The sequence below is a fragment of the Emydura macquarii genome, unplaced genomic scaffold, assembly GCF_026122565.2.
Source record: "Emydura macquarii macquarii isolate MOO-44397 ecotype Brisbane River unplaced genomic scaffold, CSIRO-AGI_Emac_v2 contig_3720, whole genome shotgun sequence".
Taxonomy (NCBI): domain Eukaryota; kingdom Metazoa; phylum Chordata; order Testudines; family Chelidae; genus Emydura; species Emydura macquarii.
Window position 1 is genome coordinate 65,563 of NW_027133857.1, and position 23,420 is coordinate 88,982.

General features: G+C 44.6%; 1 protein-coding gene across 5 annotated transcripts in view; it reads right to left on the bottom strand.

The window, feature by feature from the left end:
* Positions 1–9,388: 9,388 nt before the first annotated feature.
* OPTN (optineurin) overlaps positions 9,389–23,420 on the bottom strand; it is a 36,493-nt gene continuing 22,461 nt past the window's right edge. For all 5 annotated transcript variants that reach the window (XM_067537301.1, XM_067537300.1, XM_067537298.1 and 2 more), the window contains exons 8-14: positions 21,078–21,193; positions 20,069–20,218; positions 17,780–17,873; positions 16,229–16,387; positions 15,340–15,470; positions 10,691–10,773; positions 9,389–10,378 (exon numbers count right to left, since the gene is read on the bottom strand). In XM_067537301.1, the coding sequence (XP_067393402.1) occupies positions 10,257–10,378; positions 10,691–10,773; positions 15,340–15,470; positions 16,229–16,387; positions 17,780–17,873; positions 20,069–20,218; positions 21,078–21,193 (855 nt within the window). In that variant the 3' untranslated portion in view covers positions 9,389–10,256. The remainder of the gene's footprint in view (positions 10,379–10,690; positions 10,774–15,339; positions 15,471–16,228; positions 16,388–17,779; positions 17,874–20,068; positions 20,219–21,077; positions 21,194–23,420) is intronic.

The window sequence follows — 23,420 nt, forward strand, 5'->3', positions numbered from 1 at the left end:
ACAAAGGGGCTGTGTATTTCTTGTTTTTGTTTCTTGATAACCAGGGTGGGAAATCAGAAGCACTATTTGAGACTGGTTGGGGACTCTAACTTTGGTGTTAGCCCCCAGTTTGGGGAGAATCTGCTCTCTTTTGTATCCTGCCCTGACCTTAGCCTTTTCAGGGGGCTACACGATGCACGTATGGGTGACAGAGTACACCTCTATCGGCTCTCCGTTGTTATGCACAATTGTCCAGCTGACTATACTGGCCACACACTCCAGCTGCACTTCTGCCTAGAGTAGATAGGAGTCATTAGATCTCCTGGGCCTGCAGGCAGAAGCGGCTGTGCAGGAACCGCTCCAAACCAGCTATAGAAACATCAACAAGGAGTTTGCTCGAGGGATGCAAGCAAAGGGGTATGAGAGGGATCAGCAGCAGTGCTGCATGAAAGCCAAGGAACTGCGGCAGGCATACCAGAAGGCCAGGGAGGTCAACAGCCAATCTGATGCCAAGCTGCAGACCTGCCACTTTTACAATGAGCTGCATGCCACATTTGGTGGAGATCCCACCACCACCCCACACACTGCCATGGTACTTCTGAGGTGCCTGAGTCACAGGCCTCTGCCAAGAACAGTGAGGAGGAGGAGGAATATGGGAGACAGGTGATCCAGCTGTGCCACAAGCCAGGATCTTCTTTTGACTCCACCGCCGTGTGACCAGGCCCACCAGTCGACCCAGCTGAGCCCGAAGCAGGGGAAGGAACCTCGGGCACATGTGTAAATAAATCTTTCATAACAGGGAAGTCTCCCCCAAATTAGCAGGACACAGTTTTTGACTTTTCATTAATTTACTTTGTATCAGAGGTGGTGGTACAACAAAGAGAGGTAGAGTTATCTGCTTTTCATTTCCCTCTAGAGTTCCATGAGGGGAGGGTATGTGGGGAAGTTTGTTTATGTACACAGGGAAGTCGCTTGAATCCCCCTCATGGGGGGTCTCAATGGAACTTCCAGGCATGTATACTGCAATCTTCTCTCGAAAGTTTCTATGGATAACAGCCTTATTTCTCCTGCCACGGTAGGATGCTTTCCCATGCCAGGCAGTGAAAACTTCAGCAGGCACAATGGCAGTAAACAGGATAGCGGCATATGGATCTAGGCGGTTTGGGACAGCACCAACAGCTGTGCTCTCTCTGCCTTTGTTACTCTCAGGAGTGAGAGATCAGGTACCACCACCACCTGTGGATAACGGTGCCAGTATTCAATACCACTGTCCTATCTATACTCCTTGTTTCATGCAACCGAGCAATTCTCTCTTCTCCTTACCACTAGCGGGTCATACCCACCATGGCTTGAGCTGAGAATAGCACTGAGGCTCAGGAACTCCAGAGCAGAAGTGTCAAGATGCTCGTCTTGTTTAATTCTTTAGGGGAGCATGGGAAGGCGGGGAGTTCTTAAGCTTCAGTTTTGCTTTCTGTTCCTGCTATCCTGACAATGGCATCGTGGTGTTTTATTTGTAGCTGCAGTCGCTGTGGTGTTGAGGAGCACTCTCCATACTGGCAGGATGACTGAGCAGATGAAGAGAAAAGAGAATGCATGTTCTGTAAGATTCTTCAAGCATCAGACCTTGAACAGAAGGCCTGGAGGGTGAACATTGCAGACTAGGAAGAAAGAGTGGACAGGAGAAAGGTGCAGCAAAAGGAGAGAGGTATGCACCAGGACGTAATGAGGCTTCTCCAACAGCAAACTCAAATGCTGCAGACTCTTGTGAACCTCCCGGTTCAACAAACCTAGGCTCAACTCCCATTGCAGTCTATGGAGAACTGCAACATAGTGCCTCCCTACACACCCCCTCAGCATGCCTCGTGGCTGAGGGCTAGCATGTGTACCCCGACCCCTCCACACTGGGTGAAAGCATGGACAACCACAGCATCGGCTAAACGGACATGTCAGAGCCACAGCTGCAGTTTGTATAGCTACAATGGGCATTAATGTTCCTTTCCCTTGTTTATTTAGTGCTCCTAAATTTTACTATTATGTCCTTCAGATTTTTTTTTTTTGGTAGGTACTGTTTTTTTTTTACTGAGTAACACTTGTTTAGTTAGTTATTTATCTTTACTAGTTTACAACACATGGTGTATATAATGCCTGCTGGCACTGAAAGTAGTGGTCTTGTACACTCACAGCCCATGTGCTAAACTTGGTAATAATCTAATGTACAGCAAACCTCTCAACGTTAATAAAACAAGATTACTTACCAGTAACTGATGTTCTTCGAGATGTGTTGCTCATGTCTATTCTACTACAGGTGAGTGCACACCTCTGTGCATGGTTACCCGGAACTTTTTTCCCCTTAGCAGATCCCGTAGGGCTGGCTCCGGCGCCCCCTGGAGTCCCGCACACATGCCACAGTATGTGAGGCGCTGCCAGGCCTAGGTCCCCTCTGTTCCTTCTTTCTGCCAACTCCGGCAGCGAGGACGGGGGGTGGGCTGTGGAATGGACATGAGCAACACATCTTGAAGAATATCAGTTACTGGTAAGTAACCTTGTTTTCTTCTTCGAGAGATAGCTCATGTCCATTCCACTATAGGTGACTAACAAGCAATACCTTTAGACGGGGGTAAGAGATACCGGTGAGCTGCCCTCAGCACCGCTCTGCCGAATCCCGCGTCCTCTTTCGCCTGCTGGACGATGTCGTAGTGGGACGTGAAGGTGTGCACCGACGACCAGCAGGCAGCTTTGCAGATGTCCTTCAGGGGCACTCTCTCTAGGAAGGCTGTAGACGAGGCTTGAGCTCTGGTTGAGTGCACTGTGACGGTTCCCGGAAGTGGCACCCTTGCCTGCTCGTAGCAGAACTTGATGCATGATGTAATCCACGAGGAGATGCGCTGGGTGGAGACAGATGAGCCTTTCATCTGATTAGCCGCTGCGTCGATTTCCGGAACGGCTCTGTACACTCGATGTAGAAGGCCAGGGGTCGTCTCATGTCCAGCGAATGCCATCTCCTCTCCTCTTCCGAACCGTGCGGTTTGGGAAAAAACACGGGGAGAAAAATATCTTGATTACAATGAAATTGGGAAACCACCTTGGGCAGGAAGGCTGGATGCGGCCTCAGCTGAACCTTACCCTTATAGAATACTGTATAAGGGGGCTCCGAGGTCAAGGCCCTAATCTCGGAAACCCTCCTGCCTGAGGTAATGGCCACCAGGAAGGCTACCTTCTATGAAAGGCTGACCAGAGGACATGAAGCCATGGGCTCAAAGGGGGGCCCTGTGAGTCTCGAGATGACCAGGTTGAGATCCCAGGGAGGCACCGGGTCACGGACCTGCGGATAAAGCCTCTCCACCCCCTTGAGGAACCTGACCGACATGGGATGGGAGAACAGGGATCTCCCCTCTAGCAGCTGATGGAAGGCCGAAATGGCCACCAGGTGAACCGTCAACGAGGCCAACATCAGACCCTGGAGCTTTAGCTGGAGCAGGTACTCCAGGATCGCCTGTATAGGCAAGAGGCTGGGCGGAATACCCCGGGACAGCAGGAGAGCTGTCGGGGCACCATCCTCGGGCGCACCATCAAAATTGCCTCCTCTGGTTGCCCGACTTCCTGGAGGGCCCCTGCTGGGGAGCTGAGGACGAGCTAGGGGGCTGATTCCTTCTTCTAAACCCCCTATTTCTATACGATTGAAAAGGCCTGGGCATAGGCCTTGGCTGCTGCTGCGCCTGGGGCCGTGACTGACACCTGGAAAATTGGAGCGTGTAAAGACCCAGGGAGAAAAGCATGGCCCTGGAGTCCTTCAGACCATGCAACTTCGCATCGGTCTGGTCGGACAATAGGGCCGACCCATCAAAGGGGAGGTCCTGAATCGATTGCTGCTCCTCCTGGGACAGGCCCGAGGATTGCAGCCATGAGCACCGTCTCATACAGATGGCGGAGGCTATGGCCCTACCCGCCAAGTCAGCAGCGTCACAGGACGTCTGGAGCATTGCCCTAGCTACCGTGGTTCCTTCCTCCACAATGCTGGTAAAGTCTGTGGCCTGGTCCTGGGGCAGGGCCTCAGCGAACCGCCTGAGGGAGTCCCACAAGTTAAAATTATATCTGCCCAGGAGGGTCTGATGGTTGGCAATCCTGAACTGCAGACTTGCCGTGGAATAAACCTTTCTCCCAAACAAGTCCAGCTTCTTATTGCCCTTGTTCTTGGGAGTGGACCCTGGCTGACTTTGCCTGTCTCGCTGGTTAGCCGCCTCTACTACCAGGGTTCCCGGGGCGGGTTGAGTGAACAAACACTCAAACCCTTCGGTCAGGATGTAATATTTTTCTCTGCCACCTTTGACGTAGGGGCGATCGAGGAAGGGGTTTGCCACAGGGCCTTTACAATCTTAAGGACCCTTTTGTGGACCGGGAGGGCCACTCTCGCTGGGGCAGCCGCCGCCAGCATATTAAAGAGGCTAGCATCGGCTTCTTCCAACTCCTTCACCTCCAGCCCCAAGTTGGAGGCCACCCTCTTGAGCAGCTCCTGGTGCGCCTGAAACCCTCCAGTGGCGCCAAGTGGTCCCGGGAGACTGCCTCGTCCGGTGAGGAGGAAGAAGACTGCCAAGGTGCGTCCTGCGGGTGCGCCCCCCTCCTGGCGAAGGATTGCACCTCCTGAGGGTCCCTCCATGGAGTCCAACTCCTTGTCCGAGGAGTGGTGTCTATGGGGCTTCTCCTGTGCTGGAGGCACAAACTGCACCCCCGATGATATAATGGGTTGGGGCCCCGGCCCCATCTGGATACCCTATGGGGCCCAATAAGGCCATTGTTGTGGCCATTGTCCCTGGGGCCTACCCAGGGCTGACTACACCACAGGCTGTGGTGCTTTGTGGGGGTGTCGACTCTCCCAACAACTGTCCCCCTTGGGAGACCCTGAAACATCCTCATAGTCAGAAGCCCTGGACCAGCGGTGCCATGTATGTCCTCAGCCCCGGGCACCCTTCCATGCCGGGGGGCACCCTTCCATGCCGGGGACCACCCTCTCGACGCCTCTGACCTGGAGGACGATGAGGACTGCCTCCATCACCGTAAGCGGTGCCGCGAACGGAGGTGCACTCCAAAGAGCTAGAGGTACCGGACCATCGTCTCGGTACCGATGATTTCCGCTGCCACTTGCTTTGCGGCCCTGCAGACACCTTTGGTGACCGAGGTCGGTGCCGCTCCGAACTCCTCGGTGCCGAGCTGGACTCCAGCGACCTGGTTCCGCGTCGTGGACTGGTGTCCTCAGACGGTGACTGGGTTCTGCGCAGTCTAGGTATGGGCGAACTTCTCGGTGCCGGGGATCTGGAACAGGAGCTGTCCGAGCGCCGCCTGGCAGACCTCGACCGGTGCCACCTCCTGGCATAAGCTGCCTCCGGTGCCGGGGATCAATGTCGGCGCCGAGAGGGAGACTCCACATCCTGTATCGGTGCAGGTCGGCTCGACAACACCGACCTGGAGCGACTATTGGGGAGCGGTTCTGCTCTACCCTCGGAGACCGTCTGGTGGGAGATCTTCCTCCCCATGCCGGGGATCCCCACCACCCTTCAGGGGGACCCAACACAGGTTTCCCCCATGACATCGGCTCCTTCTCCCTCGGCGGAGGTGGGGGCGGAGGTGCTGTAGGCAAGGCCAACAAGGCTCTTGCCGCCTGAAAAGCCTCCGGTGTTGACGGCGTCGGCAGGGGCACTTTCCCACTCCCAGGAGTCGGGGGAGGCTCCCTGACCGGAGATGCAGGCACCGGAGAAGACTCGACGGGCACGGTCCGGTGCATCTCCGTACTTGACCCTGCCCGTACTGATGGCACAGGGGAGTTTCCGTGCTCCATGCACTGCTTCCTCCTCTTCGGTGCCGGCGATGTTGCGCAGTGCTGCGTCAAGGGCGGTGCGCTCTGTACCGAGGTGGAGCGGGTCGGTTTGAAAGCCCTGCAGATCTTACACTTCTCTTTTCTCTCTAACTACTCTGAACAACACTTAACTACTTAACTAACTAAAACTAACTTAGAATATCAAACAAGTCCAAACAAGGGGAATAGTACTTGCTGAGAACAAGGCTAGTTCCAGCAGCTGTCATGGGCAGAAAAAAGGAACTGAGGGGGCGTAGGGCCGGCAGCACCTCATATACTGCGGCATGCGCGCGGGGCTCCAGGGAGCACTGGAGCCAGCCCTACGGGATCTGTTAAGGGGAAAAAGGTTCCGGGTAACCATGTACGGAGGCATGCACACACCTCTAGTGGAATGGACATGAGCAAGCACTTGAAGTGCTCTGTCACTGCTCTATGCACGTGTGCAGCAAACACCACACAATTTCTAACAGGCCCCCAAACTGCCGCCTCTGTGGTTCTCTGTTAAAAGTGCTCTTTCAAAGCCTCCCTAAGCCACATAGCTCCTCCATTGAGCTCATCTGCTAGCCCGTATGTCTGGCTATTCCAACTCCACAGACAGCTGCTCCCCCTCCCCCTTTTGCTTCACACACATTACGCAGGACACAAACAACAGGCACCTATGCCCATGGGGATATTTTTCTCACTATGATCCAGTCTAGTGAGTAAACATCCCCCCCCTTTTAATTACCACAGGCACATTCAACTGTCATTCTGCATCTGCTGTGTCTGTAGTTGAATGGTCATTGGTGCGGTTTAGGTGGCTGATGTACAGCTTCACGAGCCAGGGGAGTAAGGGGTAGCCTGGATCCCCCAGGAACACTGTTGGCACTTCAACACTGCTGATGGTAATCTGCTGGCTGCAAAAGGAGGTCCCTGCTTGTAGCTTTCTAAATAGTCCTGTGTTCTTAAAGATGTAAGTGTATGACACAGCCAACACTGATGTCAGTGAAGCATCCCCAATGATCCATCAACGCTTGCATAACTATGGAAAAGTAGCCCTTTCTGCAGCTATACACTGTGGCAAGGTGGTCTGGGGTCAGAATGGAGATATGCATGCTGTCTATTGCTCCACTGCAGTTTGGGAACCTATAGCTGCAAAGCCATCAACTTTGTTCTGCACGCTGCAGAGAGTCACAGTTCTGCATAGCAGGACATGATTAATGGCCCTGCACACTTGCGTGGCAACTGTCCCCACACAGGGGTTTTTCCACTCCAAAGTGACTGTCCACTGACCAGTAGCAATCCAGTGTTGTAAATTTGCACAGTGTGATCACCACTCGCTTCTCCACTGTCAGTACAGCTCTCAGTTTGGCGTCCCTGAATTGAATGGCTCGGGCAAAGTTGGCACACAGATCCAGGAATATAGCCTCGCGCATCCAAAAGTTCTGTGGCCACTGCTCATCATCTCAAACCTGCATTACAATGCAATCCCACCAGTCAGTGCTTGTTTCTTGGGCCCAGAAGCAGCGCTTCAGCATTTGCAGTTGCTCTGTGCATGCCACCAACAACCTTGAATTGGTTCTCTCTCTGTCCCACAGCAAACTGACTGCCAGGAAATCATCGTGTTCTCTGGGGGTTCTTGTTGCAGCTCTGCAAATACCAGAGGATAGTGTGTCCTGTGTTTGCAACGCTCATGACAATAGTGATGACTTGTGCCATCTCTGTGCTCCTATCAAAGATGGCGGACAGTGACAAGTCCCATGGGGGTTTGTGGGAAATTGAAAACAGGCACAAAAGTTATGGGATAGAGAACATTGCATTATGAGAAGTTGTTCCCCCTTGTTTCCCATCACCACTTCACGAGTCGTTTGAGCTGCCGTGCTTTGCCAAAACCACCCAAAAGACCACTGAATGGTGGTGGGTTGCACACTGGGATACCTACACATGGTGCACGGCCCTGTGCCTCAACACATGAGCTCTTGGTGAGAGCATGCACTGCGCCGACACAAGAGGCAAATATGCACGTCAAGCAATATACTAACTCTGGTAGCTGTATGCTGTTGTAACTTGCATCAACAAACTTTGAATTGTAGACTGGGCCTTCCTGTTGGTAAAATATGCTGAGGATCCTTGAATGAAAAGGTACAAGAAATTCAAAGTACCAGCTATAAAAAAATAAGACTTTGCTTGCACATTGTTGTTCCTCACATTTGTGTAGAAGTACCGCCTTCTCTACTAGATGTCATGTCATCCCTACTCATGTCATCCTACTTGTTCTTGTGTGCATGATTTTTCATAGGTCCAAGTACTTATTGCTCCCACTGACTGCAATTAAAGTTCAGCACTTGTGAACTGACTTCCTAAATGTGAAGTCAGTCTTTCTAATGACGGCAGCCTAATAAGGACATAAGCTTTAATACTACACAATACTAATGTGAGCAGTAATAGATTGGAACATTCATGGTTATTATATAACGGTCAACTTCAAAAATATAAGAGCAAACCAAGAAATAATGAATGAAAAATACTGACTATCTACATCTGGTATATACAATTATGCCTCCCCTCAACTTTGGAAAATTGCACAGTCGAAACACCATGGTGCACCCTATTAGCCATCAATGATCAATGCTACACAATGCAGGTATTTAACTTAGCTATCTTTGTGAGAGGTCATTATCTTGTCTTACTGAGGTCTGGAGCAGGAAGAGTTTTTTTGTGCAGCTCACCATTTCAAGCAACACATGATGCCTAGAACAGTCATACAACTTAACGAACCAAGCCAATGCCATTCCAATAGAGGCTAGGGATCTGGCAGTCATAGAGGCAGAGTGCAAGCAATACAGTAACACTTGCTTTACAGAAACAGCAAGAGGATAGGTGTGTGCACCTCATTGTGGGTACTCAAAAGTTTTTCTACATATGTGCTGAGATTCTGCAACAATCTTTTGGCCTTCCCGCTCTGCCAGTTCTATATTCCCCATGGTTTTGAATTTTGGTCAGCAACTATTTGCAAACAAATTACATTCCTTTTGCATCACACGCAGCTTTATCCTTGGTGCTCATTTACTAAGTATGATCCAAGTTCTGGGACCAGTAGTTTGTAGCAACAAATTTAACAATTCCATCAGCTGAACAGACAGGACTCTAACCCTGCAGTTCTTACAAATGAGATTTCTCCCTGTGAAGTCAGTGGGACTTTCATCTGAATGAGTACAAGATCAGGCTCAATATTTTTTTTGTATTACAATCCTCATTCCAATAGTCCTTCACATTATTTGATGTGCAGTCCTGTTTTTTGTTTTGTTTTTGCGCTGTCACACTCCATTTTGTGTTGTAGATTTCAATTGTAATTCAGCAACAGCAGCTGATTGAGGGACTGCGCTGGAATCCCACTACAGTTCTAGAGGAAGGTGGTGACAGTTTTTTGACTTGGTATTATATAAGCAAAGATCACACACACCTCTGAACGCATCAAAAGAGCTGGCCCAACACAGTTTCCTATTGCAAACATAGGCTAAATGGACAAAAACAAACTAGAATAGAATAAAGATCTAAAATACGCACAAGCGGCAAAGTTGGTTCTTGTGTTTTGCAACAGTTTTATTTTTGGGTCATAAATGTGAAACTCAATTAACTCTCCTAAATGATTAAGTTACATCCACCCTACCTGTTTCCAGCAAAATATGTTGAGATCTACTGTACAAGTTCAGGTGAATTTATTACAACTGAAGAGTAAATACAGTTTCTTTAAACTGTGACCTGTTCTATAAAGCCAAATAACTTTAACGTAGCAGTGGCTACATATTTCAGTCCCAATCAATTTCATCTTATACTTTGCCCACATCTGGTTAAAGCAAAGAGTACACAAACCACCAAGAATCTAACATCAGATTAGCCTTGTTACAGGGAATTCAATAAAAACTGCTATTCAACGCAAGAGCAGGATTCATTTCATGTGTGTAATGAATCCAAACTATTCCATTTTATTAAAAGCTTCTCAAACATGAGAGTTAACTTCCTGATTAAGTCTGTAACTACTTCATCTCTCATATATAAATGGACACCTCTCTTTTGTCTCTCCTTTGACTGCATTAATTCAGTCAGCTACTGTGAATCATCCTCCATTCTGAGTGATCATAAACTATGAGAAATGGAATTTGTTGTTAGAGGACGGTTAAAGATTCCACCACAGCAGACATATGTGGAGTTCCGTAAATCAGCAACCCATTTTACACTGTGAAAATTCTCTCTTCCCTAAAGCAAACAGAAATGCTTTTAAAAAAAAAAAAAAAAAAAAAAAAAAAAAGTGTTACCCTGTCATCAGTGAAATGAGAGGAAAAACCCGTAAAACTTCCCTGGGAGTAGGATCAGGTCCTATTCTACAGGGAAAGAATGCATTTGCTTGGCAGGTGAACATTCCCATTTATGAACAGTTGGAGATCAGCAGTCAGATGATACAGTCCATAACATGGATCTGAAGCGTGTCCATGTCAGGTAGAATTTCTCCACACTTGGGACAGGAATGCATTGGAATATTCCTCTGCTGTTGCCAGTCCGGATTATCAGTTCCTGCAAACAAAGAGCATTAAAGATCAACCACTTTATTAAACTAGATTTTCACTCTTTCATGAAAATGTGAATTTAGTGCTGGCAAAATGACAGACTGATCCCTGTGGACCCTAGCCAGGGAGGTGCAATTGCTGACCTATCTTCAGTTACAAAAAGCCCCTATGGGCTGTTGAGCTAAGACAGAGCAATCCTAAGAGTGATCAATCTTGTGCCACTGACTGGCCTGGCAACAATGTGAAGCTGGCTTTTACTGGGCATCGCAAAGCTAGGCCCAGGATTTGATCCCAGAAGATTTCTCTTCTGTTAATTTACCTCTTTGTACAAGTTGAGGCGAATGATCCTGATCCGCTGATGCTCTGGCTCCGTGACGACTTTGCATTTCCACCAAAGAGCTTCTGCAGAGATTAAAGTAGTTAATGGGGTATCATTTTCAAGCCCAGAGACAAAACCTGTTAAGAGAAATCTGGTCTAACCTCAAACAATAGGGAAAGCCAGAGGATTGTTTGATATGAATTGCTGAAGGGAAGAATTTTAAAGTAGCATGGCATCAACAGAGAGGCTTCTGCTCTGGGAGAAGTGTTGAGAACTCTGTACTTTGGAACATTTTAAGGACTTTAATCATTTAATGCACAAGGAGAAGACCAGAATATCATATAAGGAGATTTGGATGACCTTGAAAACTGGAGTAATAGAAATGGGATGAAATTTAATAGTGTAAAGTACAAGGTAATTCATTTAGGGACCAACAGCAAGAATTTCTGCTATAAGTTAGGGACTTATCAGTTGTTAGCAATAGAGGAGAATGACCAATAAACCCATGTCTATCACAGGAAGATGATGAGCTGTCAACGTGATATGGCTATGAAAAAGGCTAACTGAATCCTAGAATGCATCAGGTGAGGTCTTTCCAGTAGAAACAGGGAAGTGTTAGTACCATTGGACATGGTACTGGTGATACCTCATCTTGATTATTATGTAAAATTCTGGGCTCCTATGTTTAAGAAAGAGGAATTCCAACTGGAACAGGTACAGAAGAAGGGCTACTAGGATGATCAGAAGAATCTTATAAGAGATTTACAGACCATGGTTTGTTTAGCCTAACCAAACGAAGGATGAGAGGAAATACAATCTCTCTCTAAATACATCAGAGGGATAAACACCAGGGAGGCAGAGGAGCTGTTTAAATTAAGGGCCAGGGTTGACACAAGAACAATTGGATATAAATTGGCCATTAACAAATTTGGACTTGAAATTAGATGAGGGTTTCTATCCCTCGGAAGAGTAAAGTTCTGGAACAGCCTTCCAAAGGGAGTAGTGGGGGCAAAAAAATCTAACCTCTTTCAAGACTGAACTTGGTAAGTTTATGAGAGGGGATGGCATGATGAGATTGGTCGTATGGCATTGTAGACAATCCGTGACTATTAGCAAATATCTCCTACAGCCAGAGATGGGACACTAGATGGGGAGGGCTCCAAGTCTTTCCTAGATGTCTGGATGGTGGATCTTGCCCATATGTTCAGTGTCTAACTGATCGCCATATTTGGGGGAATGAAATCCCCCCAGGTCAGATCGGCAGAGACTCTGGTTAATTTTATGGCCTTTCTCTGCCGCGTGTGGCATGGGTCTCTTGCTCGTTTGAACTACAGTAAATGGTGGATTCCTTTTAACTTGAACTCTTTAAATCAAGATTTGAGGATGTCAGTAATTCAGCCAGAGATTATGGTCCTATTATAGGAGCGGGGGAAGCATAAGGTTCTGTGGCCTGTGATGTACAGGAGGTCAGATTAGATGATCATGATCCCTTCCGGCCTCAATGACTAAACAGTCTTATGTCTATTTGTCTTCCATGTTCTGAACACAGCAGAGTGCATTTATGTAAAATACTTGCAGAAACAATTTAGTTTCAGGTCCTCAGCTCTCTTCGATTGTATTGCCTTAAGTGAGAGTCGTCCACTCACAGCTTCTGGAGTCAGAGGCTTAGGGACATCCAGAGCATGGGGTTGTGTCCCTGACCATCTTGCCTAATAGCCATTCATGGACCTATCCTTCATTAACTTATCTAATTCTTTTTTTGAATCCAGTTATAGTTTTGGACTTCAGAACATCCCCTGGTTGACTGTACATTGTATGAAGAAGTACTTTCTTTTGTTTTAAACCTGCTGCTTATTAATGTAATCAGGTGACCTCTGGTTCTTGTGTTATGTGAAAGAGTAAACAACACTTCTCAATTCACTTTTTCCACACCATTCATGATTTTATAGACTTCTATCATATCCCCCCTGAGTTATCTCTTTTCCAAATTGATCAGTCCCAGTCTTTTTAATCTCTCTTTATATGAATGCTGTCCTATACCCCAATCATTTTTGTTGCCCTTCTCTGTACCTTTTCCAATTCTAATGGATCTTTTTTTGAGTTGGGGCAACCAGAACTGCACACAGTCTTCCAGGTGTGGGTGTATCATGGACTTATATAGTGGCATTATGATAGTTACTGTCTTATCTCCCCTTTCCTAATGGTTCTTAACATTATTAGCTTTTTTTCACTGCCGTTGCACACTGAATGGATGTTTTCAGAGAGCTATCCACAATTACTCCAAGACCTCTTTCTTGAGTGATAACATATAATTTAGATCCAATCATTATGTATGGATAGTTGGGATTATGTTTCCCAGTGTGCATTACTTTGCATTTATCAACACTGAATTTCATTTGCCATTTTGTTGCCCAGTCACCCAGCACAGTGAGATCCCTTTGTATACCTTCACAGACTGCTTTGGACTTAACTATCTTGAACAATTTTGTATTGTACGCAAACTTTGCCACCTCACTGTTCACCTCTTTTTCCAGATCATTTATGAACATGTTGAACAGCACTGGTCCCAGTACAGATCCTTGGGGGATCCCACTATTTACCTCTCTCCATTGTAAAAACTGACCATTTACTTCTACACTTTGTTTCTACACTTTTAACCAGTTACTGATCCATGAGAGGACCTATCCTCTTATCCCATGACCGCTTACTTTTCTTGAGAGCCTTTGGTGAGGGACCTTGTCAAAGGTTTTCTGAAAGTTCAAGTATACTATAGCCACTGGATCACCCTTCTCCATGTTTGTTGACCCCCCCCCCCCCCCCCAAAGAATTCTAATAGATTGGTGAGGCATGATTTTCCTTTACAAACGTCGTGTTGACTCTTCCCCAAGAAATCATGTTCATTTACGTAACTCATAATTCTGTTCTTTACTATAGTTTCAATCAATTTGCCTGGTACTGAAATTAGGCTTACCAGCCTGTAATTGCCAGGATCATCTTTGAAGTCTTTTTTTAAAAACAATCAGCGTTACATTAGCTATCCTCCAGTTGTCTGGTTCAGAAGCGGATTTAAATGATAGTTTATGTACTGCAGTTAGTAGTTCTGCAATTTCACATTTGAGTTGCTTCAGAACTCTTGGTGACTTATTACTGTTTAATTTATCAATTTGTTCCAAAATGTCACCTATCAACACCTCCGTCTGGGACAGTGCCTCCGATTTGTCACCTAAACAGAATAGCTCAGGTCTGGAAAACCTCCCTCCCATCCTCTGCAGTGAAGTCTAATGCAAAAGAATTCATTTAGCTGGCCTTGTCTTCCTTAAGTGCTCTTTTAGCACTACTATCATCTACTGGCCCCACTGTTTGTTTGGTAAGTTTCCTGCTTCTGATGTACTTAAAAAAAGAGTTGCTGAGTTTTTTTGGTATCTTTTGCTAGTTGCTCTTCTAACTCTCTTTTGGCTTGCCTAATTATATTTTTTACACTTGACTTGCCAAAGTTTATGTTCCTTTCTATTTTCCTCAGTAGGATAGGACTTCTAATTTTTAAAGGATGCCTTTTTGCCTCTAACCACCTCTTTTACTCTGTAGTTCAGCCATAGTGGCATTTCTTTGGTCTTCTTACTGTTCTGTTTTTTTTAAAATGTGGAGTATCTGTTTATTATGGTGTTTTTAAAAACTACACTTCATAGACTACGTATACCCAGATATCACTCCACCCCTGACTGCACTCATTTCGGGTGCAGCACAGCAGCAGTAATCACTGAATAACCAGAATTAGAGTTTAGGACAAAAAGAAAAAAACTATTAAAATGAAAGTGCCTGGGGAATTTAACTTATATTTGGTCTACATATCCAAATTGAAATTTGGACCAGACACAGGAATAAACATCCTTCTGATGGAAGTATAAAATATTACCATCATAAAATAAAAGCTTAGATATCAGTCAATTTGGATTTTTCCTCTTAAAAAAAAAAAAAAAAGTTAACCCAAGAGGAAGAACAAAAATCTGCTGAAATAATTGACTGAAGACCTTTCTGCCCTTAATTAGGGAATTGATCCTTCTAGCAAAATACTAGATAGCTGGATGGTGAACAGAATGATTGGTTTGGTTTTCTTTTAAGGTACAGTTTATTTCTATTGACTGAGTTTTAGAAGAGACCTGACAACCTTGAATAAATGGGGTTTCAGATTAATCCAGTTTAGAGACAGTCTGTAGGTGAAATCCTGGCCCCACTGAAGTCAGTGGGGCCAGGTTTTCACCCACTGAGTTTAACTGTATATCTCAAATAATTTTAATACTTCCATAGTTCACAGGGTATTGTACAGTTTAAGTTTAGTCCTTTGTAGTCCTTTGGATGTTTGATATATATATATATATATATATATATATATATATATATATATATATCTCCCCCTCTCCCCCTCCATCTGGCTAATTTCTTGCTTAATCATCACCACAGAGCCGAGTCCATGGATTCTGTAGGTTGGTTTTTTTAAAACTTTATTGATGAGCACAGGTTTGTTGTGACTTTAAACACTTGTTAAAGTTAGCATTCACTTTAACAAGCCTCCATCCAGCTCCCCAACACAAGTGACAACAAGATGACTCAGTCAGAAAATTGTTTGGAATTTCCCTTAATCAGTTTCTCACCTGGCAAGATCTTTGTGGGTCTGTTTCTCCTGTAGCAGGTACGCCAGCTGTACAGCCAACTGCTCCTTTTCCTCGTGTATCTTCTCTCTTGCTTCTCTCTCAGCATGGAAGTCAGAACAATAAACATCCATCTGCTCAGAAAAAAATAAAATCATGTTCAGCGTTTACTATTTAGACGAGATCTAATCCTGCCAGTGTATAAATTAATGCTATTTGCCAACAGTCAACCTCGAGTAGGCCCCAAAATAATCAGTGTGTTATTTGTATTTCAATAGCCCTTATAAGCCGCAACCAAAATCAGCACCTGCATTGTGCTAGATATTCTACATATATATGAGAAGACATAGTGCAAGGCTCAAAGAACTAAAAAGAAAAGGTGTGGGAAAGCAGGCATCATCATCATCTCCATTTTACAGACAGGAGTGAGGCAATGACAGTAAGTGACTTGGTCAAGGTCATAGAGCAAATCTCTGGCAGAGCAGGAACTGTTTCCAGAACTCCAGAGTTCCAGTTCAAGACCAGCCTGCCTTCTTATTCACAGCTTCCCTCCACGGCTTCATAAACTTGAGTAAAACCACCACTAGAAATACACTTTAACTTTAAACGCAGAACAAAAGTCACCTTTTGACTACCTAAATTTTTATTGCTGGTGCCAACCTCTGTGTCATGTTCCAGACTCATTTAGTTCCCAGAATTCCCATCCATTAAGGTGAATGGTAGCTGGGAATTCACAGAGGTACAGAGTCTGCAAAGACCAACAGGGGAACTGAAAGAGCATACATCTGAACTCTTGTAATTGCTCAAACATTAGGGTTCTTCTTCCAGTTTCTGAACAGTGGGAAGGGGAACTATCCAAGCCTCCCAGGCTTTTCTGAAGGGTGCCCCATACCTGCGCTCGGAGGACAGTCATGGTTTCAAGGTCTTCCTCCTGTTTAGCAATGGTCTGCTTCATTTCATCCATCTGTTGCTGTTTTGTAGCCAAAGCTGTCTCCGCCAGCTCTAGTTTTTTATTCAGTTCCTCTACCACCACTTTATCCACTCTCTCTGACTGCAAGGAAGAATTAGTGAGAGACTAATTTGTAATAGCCACTTATATAGCTTGATAAATCTTTTTGGACAAAAAATATTCAGCTCCCAGCTATTTCCAGCTCCCAGATATACAATTCTCATCAGTCACGATTGCTGCTTGTTCAACTTTTTATTTAAAAACTTGCATTTTGAGCAATCTACTCACACTGTACCAAGCCCAAATGGAACCTCTTTAGGCTATGAATGACATCTCCCCTCTTTTTTTATACTGAAGATCTCTGTTAATAGTACTGAGAAAAGCAAGAAAGTTCAACGCTAAGACTTAATTCATCCCATTCTTCCTGCATATATTGTATAGTACATTATTATTTGTATTGAAGCCCAGTCAGAGACTGGGACCCCATTATGCTAGGTACTGTGAAAACATAACTAAAAAGATGGTCCCTGTCCCAAAGATTCAGTGACCATATGTCCCATTTTGGCTGAGACAGTCCCCTTTTTCAGCTCTGCCCAGGACATCCTGACTCCTTCCCTCCCCTCCCCCCCCAAAATAGGGCTTTTGTCCCTATTGATGACTTATTCAGGCAGCATAGCCGTCAGTAGCAGTAGAATGCCATGCAGTACCATGCCATGCCACCCTTACTTCTGCACTGCTGCTGGTGCTGGCACTGCCTTTAGAGCTGGGTGGCCAGAGAGCGGCAGCTGCTGGTCAGGAGTCCAGATGTGCTGGGGCTATGAACTGCCAAGCCTAGAGGTGCTGGGGCTCAGTCCTGACATGCCCCTGCACAAGTTAAGCACTGGGGCAGCCCTGCATGGCAGGGCTTGGGGAGCCCCTCATGGCAGGACTGGCCCGGGCAGCCTGGCATTGCCATTTACCCAGTGTCCCGTTTTTGGTTTAAGGAAATATGGTCAACCTACCCAAAGACCTTACTTTCTTAAGATTACACTAACATTTAGATGCCTAACATCACGTTCTTGAGTTGGGATAGACTCAGAACTGCTCAAATGCATGCAAATGTGTTGCACTGTTGTGGCGTGCAGCCTTCAGAGGATACCAGCACTAACACAGCAGAGGGGTGGTTCTCCTTTAGTTGAAGTGGAGGGGGGGATTGTGTTTTTGGAGAAGGTGCAAAGTCTATTCAAGGTCATGAAAACTATGTGGCTATGGTGTACGGCAGTGGTTTTCAACCTTTTCTCATTTGCGGACCCCTAAAATTTCAAATGGAGGTGTGGACCCTTTTGAAAATCTTATACAGTCTGCAGACCCCTAGGGGTCCACAGACCATAGGTTGAAAACCACTTGTGTATGGTAAAGCTGAAAATCATAAAGTCCTCAGCCACAATACTGTTACAATTCACATTCATTTCTCCCCCTAAAATTCATTGCAATTTCTCTTCATAACCAGTTTACCTCTTTGTGTTTTAGTTCTTCAATGGTTTTCACTGCATCAGAGAGTTCAGGGAGAAGCTTGCTATATGTATCCTGCAAGTCAGAATACTTTGCCCTATTTAAGACAAAAAAAATTATATTTGGAATGATCCTTCTATCATCTTCCATTTTGCTGAATTGTTCCACCGGCCCCTGCTTTAGGATTCTTCCATCACTACTTCCCAACCAACCTGCAAATCCCCAAGATTTAAGAGACACCCATCCAAAATCCAAAGAGCTGAAGGACTATTTCAACTATCAGGATATTCTCCAGTCTGACTTTTTACTTTTACAGGGAAAAAAAACCCCCAAAACACCAACAACCTGCAAATGGTTATGTCAGTTTGACAATAAGAAGTTGCCTTTCCTCACTATATCCTCTTCTCTCAAGGTTGCTGGTGCTGATCTTTTCATAGATTTAAAGTCCAGAAGGGACCATTCCCATCATTTAAAAATCAGACCTCCTGTATAACAAAGAATCTCACCCAATAATTTCAACATCAAGCTCATAGTTTCCATGTGAAATATAGCATATCTTTTGCAAAGGCAGCTAGTCTGGATTTAAAGATTTCAAGTGAAGGAGAATTCTCCATGTCCATAGGTAAACTGCCCCAGTGGTTACTTACCCTCACTTTTAAAAATTTGTCCCTTATTTTCATATTGAATTTGTCTAGCTTCAGCTTCCAGCCATTGGATCTCATTATGCTTTTTTCTGCTAAATTAAATAGCCATATACTATCCACGTAGGTGCTTGTAGACCATGATCCGGTCACCTTTTTAACATCTCTTCATTAAACAGAACAGGCTGAGATAAGCTTTTGAAGCTGTACCTCTTAATTAAGTTGTTAATTCTTTCTTAGATGTTAATTCTTTTCAGACTCTTTTTTGTGGAGATTCTCGCCAAAATACTGACTCCAGCAGAGTTTAGAGGCACTGGTATTTCCCATGCCTTAACACCCTTTTCTCTTACTCTCCCTGAGCGTCTTGACACAGATTTCATCCATGCTCCTGGAGCCTTCTCAACCATTTGGGTTGCTTCCCCTGGTCTACTGTGCTCATGACCACAGACCTTCCAGTAATAACATTGATGTGTCTACAAGCATTCAGTAATATCCAGGGTACGGTCTTGTACCCGTGAGAGTAAGGTTCCGTTCCCACGGCTTTCCTTAATGCGACTGTGTTCAAACACTGCAGATAACTGCTGCTCTTGGGTCCAAGAAAGAGACAAATTATTATCCAACTGACCTGCCTAGGTACTGAAACACCTGGTAGACCTTGCTGAGTATCTGCAAGCATAAACTGCTTGTCTTGACTTTCAAGGCCCTTCACAGCTTAGCCTCAATTTTATTTCTATGCATGTGAGACTGGAGTAATTCAGTTTCATGGCTGGGCAGCCATAACCATCAGAGGGAAGGTTCATCAGATTTATCCTCAAAACAGAATTCAACTGTGTCATTTCCACTTTCTTTTGTAAGCCAGGTGAAGAAAATGCCCATTGTGTAGCGACCTGGGAAAGTTAAACCTAGTGCAGGCAAGTGAAAATTACTTGCTGACTGCTGGACAAACTACCAACCTGCAGAAATTCCTGAGGAATGGGAGATGGGCTCCATGCTGCATTCTGGGGACAGAATACAGGTAACTGGCCATGTGCACTCTTCCAAAAATTGCACTGTGGGTATTTGTGCAGCCTCATAGGAAGAACTTAGTTATTTAAAAAAAAAAAAAAAAAAAAAAAAAAAAAAAAAAAAAATAAAAGAAAAACCACCACAGTAGTAGGCTGAGCAAACTATCCACTTCAACTTTCATAAGGAAGGAGCCAAAAGGGGAAGCCAGTTTGCATTTTCATCCTCAAGTTGGACACAGTAGGTCAGTGTACCCAGGATTTGAAGGCAGGGGTCAGTTTAGATCAGAAACATGTCCCTGAGAGAGCAAAGTACAGCTTACACACAGCTAAAGAAGGGCATGAGTCAGAGGTTACAGGTGGAATTTCCCCAGAGTCTGGGGTTCTTTGGATGTGAAGATCCACTTTGGGTGTATTGTAGAGAGAGATTTGAGCTATAATGCTTGAACCTAGAGTCAAAACTTTCATAACTTGAGGCTATCTGGATCCAGGGATCCAGTTCAGATTAATCTCTGCAAGCTCAATTTAACGGGGGTGAGGGGAGCGTGTGCACACAACAGTCACATCTGAGATTCAGTTACTCCTTGGACACATTACCCCCACCTAACCTCTACATATCTTGGTAAGGTACAAAATCTTGTCACACTCACTTTTCATCCTTCGTTTTGGTTTGTTCCAGTTTGATCTCCGACTTCATGCTCTCCACCTGAAGCTCTAGCTTCTTAATGGTATAGACGAGCTGCTGCTTCTCATCTAAATCTACTGAAGTGGCAGCGTTTTTTCTTTCAAGTATCTGACACCTGATAAAGGAAGGAGACTGCTTATCTTCCCTTTCTTGATGGAAGTCATTATGATGTGTTTTATACAAAAAGAGAACCTTTATTTGTGATTAATTTATCCCCCAAAGCTTATTTCATGAGCACTTAAGAAAAACCCTATACACAACCATAAGAAAAAAAAAATGGGATTGACCATACTTTTTCCTTAGGTTATGTGATATGCTCTCAAAGATGGGAAGTATGGTTAAGAGTTTAAAAAATATGGGTGCCTAAAGTGAGGCTCTTATATTCTTTTTTATGCACCTAATTAAGTGGCCTGATTTTCAAGTGTGCGGAGAACTCTTGTGAAGGGTTCAGATTGGGCCCTTAGTTGCTTTTCTTAATCTTGCAAATCCCTTCCTTAGAGTGATTTTAAAACAAATGAAATACCCCTTTACATCTGGAAGGATTAAATCCTCAGTCTGAAAATCAGGGCTCCTGAGTTCTATTTCTAACTCTGCTGGACTCCCAGTGGCATCTCAGGCTTTGCAAAAGTCACTGTGGCCTAGATCCTCAAAAGGTATTTTAGGCACCTAACCCCCACTGAAATAAATGGAAGTCAGATGCATAAATACCTTTGGAGATCTGGGCCTCTGTTTCCCCACCCGTAAAATGAGGATAATACATACCCACTTCTCAGAAGGATTACACGGCTTAATCAATAATAAAATAATAAATAACAACTAGTTCTAATACGGTGCTTTTCATAAGTAGATCTCAAAACACTAGTTAGTGTTTATAAAGCTTGTTAAGCTTCCCATATGGAAGCGGTTATGAACATTAAGATTATCATCAGTACAATCAAGCATCTCAGCAGAACATTTGCTTTTCTGAGCCTTACTTTTCTTGAAGCCTCTTCTGGATCAGCTCAGCTTCTTTTAATTTAGCATGGGCCTCCTGAAGTTCTTTGAAGAGGGCTGACACCTGCAGATTCAGTGTTTCTATTTCACTACCAACCTATTAGAAAGAAGGAAATTATACTCAGACAATTCAAGATTTGAAAATTGCAAATGAACTAGAGACCCGTAATCAGGCAACAACCATTCTCTTTCTAAAGAGAACAGCACAAATCATTGAGCACCAGTAAACTTTGTGATCCGCTGTGAGATTAATATAAAGATCTCACAACTACAGAGCATTCCTAAAGAAAGCAGAGCTGCAATTTTGGGCACCCCAAGCTTCTTTAAAATTGGGAGGGAATGGGCAAGAACTCAGAGACAACTGTATTATTAATTTTCAGTAGCGCCCATAACATGTTATGCCCTGTCCAGACAGAAAAGGTATCACAATCTCCCTCCATCTCAAAAAGTTCACGATTTAAAGACTGTCAAAAAATAATCAGAGTCATAGAAATGTAGGGTTGGAAGGAACCTCGATAGATCATCAAGTCCAGCCCCCTGCACTGAGGCAGGGCCAAATAAATCTAGTCCATTCCTGATGGGTATTTGTCCAACCTGTTCTTAAAAACCTTCAGTGACAGGGATTCCACAATCTTCTTTGAAAGCCTATTCCAGTGCTTAACTATCCATATAGTAATCAAGTTTTTCCTAATAACTAACCTAAGTCACCTTTGTTGCAGATTATGCAGATTACTTCATGCCAGCCTTCAGTGGACATGGAGAACAATTCATCACTGTCCTCTTTATAACATCTCTTAACACATCTGAAAACTTAGCTCCCCACCCATGTCCTCTTTTCTCAAAGCTAAGCTAGCCCATTTTTTTTTTTAAGCCTTTCCTCATAAATCAGGGAATTGGGAGGATTGTAGTTCCAGTTGGCACCTAACCCAAACATTCACGTCCCTCCTGAAGTTCTAGTTCTGCTGTGATGCCTACATGAAAACATCTGACTGATGGCATGTCCCCTTCCATGTCCCCTTGGCATGGCATGACATGTCCCCTTCCATACTGGAGACAGAAGCAGAGGACAGAAGGAGTATTTATATTTTATTACATACCTAGATTAAAAAAAAAATGACAAATAAACCCCAGTCTAAGCCATCTCTTTACACACAATAAGTTGTCAGATACAAGATAAGAAGCCTTCAGCTCTAGCACTTTAAAAGGGATGAACAGAATAGAGTTACTGTTTATTTCTGGTGGGATCAGCAGAACAAGTGGAGAAAGTGAATATGGAAGTGTTAGTTACCCCTTCGCATAACCCACGAACCAGAAGTCACCCAATGAAAGTAATAAGCAGCAGGTTTAAAACAAACAAAGGAAGTATTATTCACACAATGCACAGTCAACCTGTGGAACTCCTAGCCCAGGGGTCATTAAGGCAAACCTATAATGGGGTTCAAAAAAGAATCAGACAAGTTCCCGAAGGATAGGTCCATTAATGGCTATTAGCCAAGATGATCAGGGATGCAGACCCATGCTCTGGGAGTACCTAGCCTCTCACTGCCTGAAGCTGGGAATGAATGACAGGGGACTGATCACTCAATTACCTGGTTTTGTTCATTCCCTCTGAAGCACCTCATCAAGCTCTGCAGGACTGGGATCCTACAGGTTCTGCTGCCATAATAGCAGGAGTGGGTAAAATGTACTTTTTTGCAGTGGGATTGGGTGGGCAAAAAAAGTAATTTGCAGGAAAACACTAAATCACTCATCAGTCAATTGCTAAAATTCTAAGGAAAGTGAATTTTACTTTTTTAAAAAATAAAGGTTTTCATATTTAAATTTAAACGAGGGATAGAAAGATTTAATGTCTATTAAAAGAAGAGTTAAAATATATCTTTACATGATTTAAGCAAGATTTGTTTTATTCTTTTAGTGGTAAACATTGTGTCTGAATTCAATTTATATTATATATATAAAATAAATTAACCAATCTTTTTTAATAGTAGCATAGGGAACCTGTTTCTCTTGAGGGATTTGTGGAATCTAAGGGTTTTGCAGGTGGGAGTGGGATAAAAATGCAAGAAACAATGTGGCCAGGGGTGGGAATTACAGGGCAGAACGGAACTTAAAAAAATAGTCCCACACAGGGTTCCAGCATCTGGCACCAGCCAGTGTTGGAAGATAGGATACTGAGCTAGATGGACCATTGGTCTGACCCGATATGGCCATTCTTATGTTCGTACTTTATGTTCTTAACCCAGAAGAGAAGGAAAAGGGTTTCTAGCAAAACTGCATATATCTGTGACAAATCATCCCCATCCTGGAGAGTGTCTGTCTCAGGC